Raw genomic sequence first — 7,986 nt, 5'->3', positions numbered from 1 at the left:
AGCTCACCGAACATTTCAAAATCGATCACAAAGGGCCTGGCTCGATCTGCTCTGTTTTCCCAATCATTAATGGAGATTTCGGTGCGACTAAAAGACAATTTTGCAAATTCACGTTACTGCAGACAGGCACATTTGTATTCTCTGCCCATTGTGATTTAAAAAATAAAGAAAAAACCCAACACACCCAACCTCCCCAAAGCCAGCTCCTGTCCCCCAGCCGCTAGCCCCGCCGATGGGACTGATCCTGCCCTGGTGATCCAGGTGGACAGGTCCTGGCCCAAGCCTCGGCGGTGCTCCAAGGCTGAGCTGAGCTCGCCATGAAGCGAGCAGGCAAAAGAGTTACAGAACTATTAATTGCTGCGCTGGATTCCCAGATGAAAGCCGTGTGTGGGCAGAAATAATTCACTTCGGTCAGAAACAGGCATCAGGAGGGAGAGTCTCTGCCCGCGACCCCCCTCGCCCTGCTCCCTGTGCAGCAGGGAGGAATTTCCCCAGGATCCAAAGCTCGCCCATCCCTGACACCCATTTTTCTCTTGCCATCAGAGCCCAAAGCTCGCCCATCCCTGAATTTTCCTCCTGCCATGGGGGCAAGGCATCACCCACAGCCACAAGGTGTGAGTTGCTCCTGCTGAGCCCGAGCATCGCTTTGGGCTCACCCCACGCTGCCAGCCCCATCCACAACCCCCAAACCTGCCCCATCCTGGCCCCAAAACCATGTCCCCACTGCCTGGGGTGGTGTTTGGCCTGGCCTTGCCCCCTGGCTGCAGAACAGGGCACGGAGAGGCTCGGGGGGCGCAGGACGGGCTGCAGCCCACGGGCCCACCCCCACGGCCCCTGCGTGTGCGCGCAGCCTGACTGCATGAGCATCCTTCTGGAAGGAACCTGGATTAGTCATCCCCACCCCACAGATGGGCTGTGTGATGTCTTCCCTGGAAAAGCCGATCTGTCACAGAAATCCCAGTTTGTCCCTGAACAGGAGGAGCGCCTGCGCCCCTTCTTCTCCCTTCCATGTCTGAAGCATTTAAAAAAAAATTGATCCTTTTATTTTTTTTCGCCCCCCCTTAGATAGGAAAGCCGATGAGTCCATTTAGCTCGGAGGCTTTGCACAAAAGAGTTGCCTCCTCCAGACACGGGGAAGCGCTTGCCTTGTGGTGCGCAGCCTGTGTCTTTATCAGCCCCGGCGCCGAGATGCAACCAAGGTAGCAGATGCCTCTGCTGGGCTATTTCACACCCAGCTGGCATTTGCTGCACCCAGCCCCACTCAGCCTAAAAACCCACCTCTGGGGGCTATTTCCAGCCCTGGCTCCATCACTTCTCCCTCTCCAGCTCTGACCTCCAGGCTCAGATGCAAAACCCCCCCAGGTGCCTCCAACCTTTTATATGTCACTGCACAGGCACCAGAAAGTGCATAGCCCCCTTTCCCTGCTTCGGTGCTTGCCCCATAAACCCCTCGAGGTGTCTGGTGAGCAGTGTGGGGTGGGGGAACCCACCTCAATGTCTTGGCCCTCAGGTGCTGCCCCACTGGGCTGGGGGCTCCCCAGCACCCCCGCAGTGCCTTTTCCCCCGGCTCCTGCTGCCTGTCCCCAGCCTCTGTCCTTGTGTCACCCAAAAGTTTGAAAACTGCCATGGGTGACACCAGGCAGAGAGGGTGAGGAACTTTTCTAATAAGAATGGGCTGATGAAAGCCGTGGAGGGAAAGCTTTGAGAACGGAGACAGGCCGGTCAGGGGGGTCACAAATTCCTCTGCAACCACTAAAAGAAAGCTCCAGCATTGCACAAGTCACATCAGCAATGACAGATCAGCAGAGCTCAGGAGCAAGGCACAGCCAACAAAGGGATTTTCCCAAAAGCAGATGATTTGTGGGAGAAATGCAATTTTGGGGTCTCAGAGAGCAGACCCGGTGCCCTCCTGAGGACACCAAAGCCCTGGCACCGCTCCCTGCGAGCTCCACCACGCCCCTCCGGAAAGGGCGACGGGCCAGGAGGTAGGTGGAGAGGTTCCAAGGTGACTTAGAGCACAAACCGAGTGCTCGCCTGCTTAGTTCAAACCTCTGGTCAAGGTGGGTAAATGCATTTTAGGGTGTGCGGATGCTGCTCGTCGTTAGATGTTGTAACTCTTGCTCATTAGCGAATGGAGCTGCTGCTGCGTGGCAAAGCCCAGTGCCCTGAAACCCGTAAAACCCAGAAATGTGGCAGAAAGCAAAACTTCCCTTTTTATTTCCCTACTAATACACAGGCCTTTCATTCAGTCATCAATGATTCTGAATCATGTTTTTGTTATGTTTCAACACTATAAAAATAAATCCTAATATTTTACGTGACAGAACACACAAGAGGAGACAAAGCAGGCAGACGAATTGTTTTGACACTTCTTCCTCTGAAATTTTCCCTAACACCTGTGAAAACGCTTTGATTTTGGCAAAACTACCACAGCTCCTGGGCAAATCGTGCCATCCAAGGACTTTTTGGCCAGGTCCTATTAGCGATGTAGGTGGTCGGGCTGCAAATCTCTGGCACAATCTGATGAGCGCAGGGCAGCACAAGATCTATTTTTTCACTGGGGGATAAATCCTCTCTCCAGTGACTAATTACCTGTTTGAAGGAGGAAAGCCCCACAGGCGAGGTGCTGGAGATGCAGCAAATTGCCTTCGTTAGGCCACCGGCGATCTGCAAAGGGAGAGATTTCAAGAGGTAAATAAGGAAGGAAAGCCTCATCTGGAAAAATAGGTTTGGTTGTGTTTGTTTTGTTTTGTTTTGTTTTCCTTCTTCCCCAGCAAAGAACAAATGCCCAAAGCTGCTCCTTCCCCTCCATCCACTGTCCCTCTCTGTCCCACACGTGAGCACCCCCTCGCCCCCCAGGGACCTCTTGTCCCCCCCGAGCACCCTCGAGCTGTGTCTCGCCCGCAGGTGGACCAGCCCCCGCTCTGCTGATCATGGTCAACAAGACCTTAACCTACTGGGGTCCCGGCTTCGAGGAGGACGTTATCAACATCAACGTGGGGGGGCTGAGGCGGCGGCTCAGCTCCAGCGCCCTCTCCAAGTTCCCCGACACCCGCCTGGGGCGCCTGCTGTCCTGCGACTCAGAGGAGTCCATCCTGCAGCTCTGCGATGACTACGACGTGAGCGCCAGGGAGTTCTACTTCGACCGAAACCCCGGCTTCTTCCTCTACGTGCTGCACTTCTACCAGACGGGGAAGCTGCACGTCATGGAGGAGCTCTGCGTCTTCTCCTTCTGCCAGGAGATCGAGTACTGGGGCATCAACGAGTTCTTCCTGGACTCCTGCTGCAGCTACCGCTACCACGAGCGCAAGCTGGAGGGCCGGCACCACAACTGGGACGAGGAGAGCGAGGTGAGCAGCGTGGACACGTCCCCGGATGAGATCTCTGACATCAACCACGAGCTGCTGCGCTACAGCACGCTGCGCTGCGGCAATGCGCGCAAGCGCCTCTGGCTCACCATGGAGAACCCCGGCTACTCCATCCCCAGCAAGCTCTTCAGCTTCGTGTCCATCAGCGTGGTGCTGGTCTCCATCGCCACCATGTGCATCCACAGCATGCCCGAGTACCAGGAGGCGGACGAGGCCGGCAACGTGCTCGACGAAGCCGTCCTGCACAAACTGGAGTATTTCTGCATCTCCTGGTTCACCTTCGAGGTGTCCTCCCGCCTCCTGCTCTCCCCCAACCCCAAGAAGTTCTTCAAGCACCCCCTGAACCTGATCGACATCGTCTCGGTGCTGCCCTTCTACTTCACCCTCTTGGTGGACCTGACCATGGGCAGCGACTCGGAGCTGGGCAACCTGGGCAAGGTGGTGCAGGTCTTTCGGCTCATGAGGATATTCCGGGTGCTGAAGCTGGCTCGGCACTCCACGGGGCTGAGGTCGCTGGGGGCCACCTTGAAGGTAAATGGGCTCCCTATCTCCATACCTACCCTTATTACCAGCTCTGGGATGGCCGGGAGATGCAGAGGTGCCCATTCCCAGTGGTTTTCCAGCTCTGGGTGGTGTGTGAGAGCTTGTTTGGGGCGGTGGGTTGGGCTGTGGGGTGTGCCAAAGCAGTGTGAGGGTGCTGCACGAGTACCCCTTGTGCACACACCCAGAGCAAACAGGAATTGACCCTGACACTTGGAAACTTGGTGCCTCCATGGGTTCAGCCCCACCGTGGTGGGCCAGCACCATACCCAGTGTCGGAGCAGAATGAGCCATGCAGGGGTGGTGACATCCCACCAGGACACCTCACTGGGTTAGCCACGGGGTCTGGGACCACCAGGAGCCGTCCTGTGACACCGCAGAGTATGCAGGGCTGGGGGAAGCTGGCCTCAGGACCAGGCCCTCAGGAGGACAAGCTGGATGAAGGGGTGCTGAGAGTGCCCGAGGCCCCTGGCACACTGGGAGGTGGCACCCACACACATTTGAGGAAAGGTCCCCAGGCTTCACATCATGCCCCAAGGCTCACCAGAGCACCCTCCCAGCACCTGGGAGGGCCTGGTGAGAGCAGCTGTGATGGGTTTTGAGGCATGAAGCTGTCATGAGACCCTCACCAGCCTGGTCCCATGTCCCCGACTTCCATCGCTGCAGCTCAGCTGCCCCCCATCAGTCTCTGCTGTCCCCACAGTCCCTCCAGCCGCCTCATGCCGAGGGTGATGTGTGGCTGAGCCAGTGTGTTGGGGAGGGTGAAGCCATCCCCTCACCTCAAAATCCAGGTGCTGCAGGGTCCAGCTAGCCCAGCCTTTGATTTTCTCTGCTTCTTGGTGACTAACTCAAGAGAAACCCCCAGGCCAGTCGCCAGGCCCACCAAGTGTGGCAGCAGATGCTCGAGCTGCGCACGGGGAGGACACCACTAGCACAGACACCTTCACTCCTCCTGGGGCTGCCTCTGGCCCCACTTCCAAAACACCACACTGGTTCTCAGGCTGGGGACCCCGTGGTGCTGGCACGGGATGTCCTGGTGTCAGCAGGGTTTGGCAGCCAGGGCTGGCCCCGCTCCGTAGGGCTGGGTAGAAAGAAAATCAACTCTTGAGCATGGCTGGGGAGGAGGATGGGGTCCAGGGAGCATTGTTTGAAACAAAGGCACCTGCAGCCCTACCCACAGCACCCTCGTTCCTGAAAACCCACCTTGGAAGAGCAATGAGCAAGCGGCACACACACCTAAAGCAGCTCACAGAATTTAAATCAAACCTTCCAGGTGGGAAGGGCTCCCCGATCCTTTCCTGTGCTCCACGGGAGCAGGAACAACACTCTGCGGCAGGGCAGGGGCTGCCGGGGTCTGCCAGGCTCTGCCGGGCTCGCTGCACATCCTCGGGCAGCGCCAGCAGCAGGGGGTGAGCGATACAAGGCTGCCGCAGCTGCCTGGTGCTGTGATTTACCGGCCACATAAATTACAACGCCGTGTTCATCGTAATTTACTTCCTCCTGTAAGAGGACAAAGCAGCAGCGGAGGAGCAAAGCCTGCTGACGGCCGGGAAGCGGGGCGATGGCTCTGGCATGGCGAGTAGTTGCTGCCCTGCCACAGGGGTGTTAGCAGAGGGATTTCTGCCCTTTGTGCAGCGTAAACTCAGCACTCTGCAGATGATCCAGGGGGCATTTAATTTGGTGGCAGCCTTCCCACACATCGCTGCTCCTCCTGCCCTGCACCAACATCCGTGACAGCGGGTGCGCTTCCCAGCTGGGGGCTCGGTGCTGGCCGCCCCCCAGCAGCAGATAAACTCCATACAGAAATAAGCCTCTCGTGGCCAGCTGATCCATCTGTGAGGCTCAGGGCTCTTTGTCCTTCCCCAGGAGCTCTTGGAGTTTCTCTGGGGCATTTGCAGCCACAGGTGACGGCGGAGGGGGAGGGTGTTATTTCCCTTGGTGTTACTGGCATTAGCTGAGCAGCTTCTGCCAGCAGTACAAGCAGTCTTCGTGCTCCCTGCCATGAATCCACCTCCTTTATGCCTTGCCTTGACCACAGAAGCTCTTTTCCCATGTCTTCTGCTGTTTGCTTTGCTCAAATGTTTCGTTTAGTCATTATGTGGTCTCCAGTAAAGCGTTCTTTGGCTGTTGGGAGACTGAAAAAATAATATAATCAGAGCTCTGATTTCCTTTCCCCAAAAGATGAGAGGAGCGAGTTGGCCGATCAGTGGGCAAAAACATCCAAGAAATTTGCTTGTGGTGACCAGACAGGGACAGAACTGCAGCATGGGCTCAGCCCTGTGAGCTGCTGTTTGCTCTTACCCCGTTGCACACCCCTGCTGTCCGCCTGTCTGTCCCACTGCCACCACCCCCTGTCCCCAACCTGGCAGTTTGGGTGTCCCCAGTGAGCCAGGGGCGCAGTGCCCATGGGGATGGGTGCTGGGGCCAGCCCGGGCTGGTGCTGGATGGATCCCAGGCTGATCCGATGAGCGGGGCTGCATCGCTTCACACCGGGCTAAGGCAGAGCAGTTGGTTTTGCTTTGAGCCTCCCATGGAGCAGCAGCAAAAGGGAGATGGAATTATCTCCAAAAGAGCAGTTTCTATAAAACAACTCCCCCAGCACAACAGCTGTGTGTTCCTGTAGCATCTCTGGTGTCCTGTAGCAGGGTTGGACACGGGTTAAAGTCACTGAGAACCCCAGGGTTGGAATGTCCCCAGCGGTGAGGCTTCAGGGGACAGAATTGGGCAGAATATGAGCAAAAGCCTGCTGAGCTCCGCAGATGGTGAGGGGTGCCGGAGGGGCAGGCGGCGGGGCCAGCCGGGGCTGGGACAGGAGCTGGAGGCAGAGCCGAGGCTGCAGCAGAGGCACCTGTCCTCCTTGTGCTCGCACACCGCCAGCATCAGGAAAATACAAATCACCTTGCTCAGAGCCTGCCGGTCCGGTGCTTCCTGGGGACCTGCCAAGATAAAAGGAAAATGTGTCTGGATGCTGCTAGCCCAGATCAGGCTGGAGCCGGGGCACAGCGGCTGCAGCAGGAACCCTCGGTGGGAAGCACAGGGCTGGGCTCCCCTCCTGGCTGCCCTGTCCCCATGGGGGTGCCAGGGGCTGGCTTCCCAGCCACCCTGCTGTCCCCAGACACGGCTCACCCATGTACCCTGACCCTGAGCCCACCTTGGGCTGCTCCCACTCCCCTCCCCGTGTTCCCCACACTGTGTTTAACTCCCAAGTGCCGCCACTGTGCCGTGATGCCCACAAGATGCCCGTGGAGGTGTGCAGGGGGCTACATGGGGGCCATGTTTGTGCTGTGGTGCCCCAGCGCCCTGACCACGATGGTCCTCGCTCATCGTCACCCCGCTTTGCCTTCCAGCACAGCTACCGGGAGGTGGGCATCCTGCTGCTCTACCTGGCCGTGGGGGTCTCCGTCTTCTCTGGCGTGGCCTACACCGCGGAGAAGGAGGAGGACGTCGGCTTCGACACCATCCCGGCGTGCTGGTGGTGGGGCACGGTCAGCATGACCACGGTGGGCTACGGCGACGTGGTGCCCGTCACGGTGGCGGGCAAGCTGGCCGCCTCGGGCTGCATCCTGGGGGGCATCCTGGTGGTGGCACTGCCCATCACCATCATCTTCAACAAGTTCTCCCACTTCTACCGCAAGCAGAAGGCGCTGGAGGCTGCCGTGAGGAACAGCGAGAAGAAAGACCCCGAGGACACGGAGAGCTGCTCCAGCCACGACCGGGACTCGGAGGCGCTGAGCGAAACCTCCCTGGGCAGAGGCAGCCCCGACCGCCGCGGTCTGACCCCCGGCATCCTGCCCACCCCCTGAGCCCCCCAGGACATGGCGGAGGGGCCGGGCTTCCCCATCTCCCAGCCCCACACAGGGGACAGGAGGGGCTGGGGACGGTGCCCGCCGGCTGCTGCCAGCCCCGGGGCAGTGGGAGGCAGCAGCTGGGGAGATTTGGGTGCGTCTCAGCTGGATGTACCCCAGCCAGGGGACAGGAAGGGAGAGGGGAGAAAAGAAAAGTGGGTGACCCCGAACAGGCACTGCTCTGGGTGCATGAATGGTGGTGCTCCTCCATCCCAAAGTTGTGTGTCATTTAG

At 58.5% G+C, this 7,986-nt stretch overlaps 1 protein-coding gene across 1 annotated transcript; it reads left to right on the top strand.

The window, feature by feature from the left end:
- Positions 1-2,933: 2,933 nt before the first annotated feature.
- On the top strand, positions 2,934-7,711 carry KCNS1 (potassium voltage-gated channel modifier subfamily S member 1; the record flags this gene model as incomplete). Its single annotated transcript, XM_084296425.1, has 2 exons — positions 2,934-3,899; positions 7,256-7,711. 2 exons carry the CDS (start codon positions 2,934-2,936, stop codon positions 7,709-7,711), a joined length of 1,422 nt encoding a protein of 473 aa, XP_084152551.1.
- Positions 7,712-7,986: the final 275 nt, after the last annotated feature.

The sequence above is a fragment of the Netta rufina genome (genome assembly GCF_964035555.1).
Source record: "Netta rufina genome assembly, chromosome: 16".
Classification (NCBI taxonomy): domain Eukaryota; kingdom Metazoa; phylum Chordata; class Aves; order Anseriformes; family Anatidae; genus Netta; species Netta rufina.
Note: the sequence above shows the minus strand (reverse complement) of the source record. Positions and strands in the feature narration are given on the sequence as shown.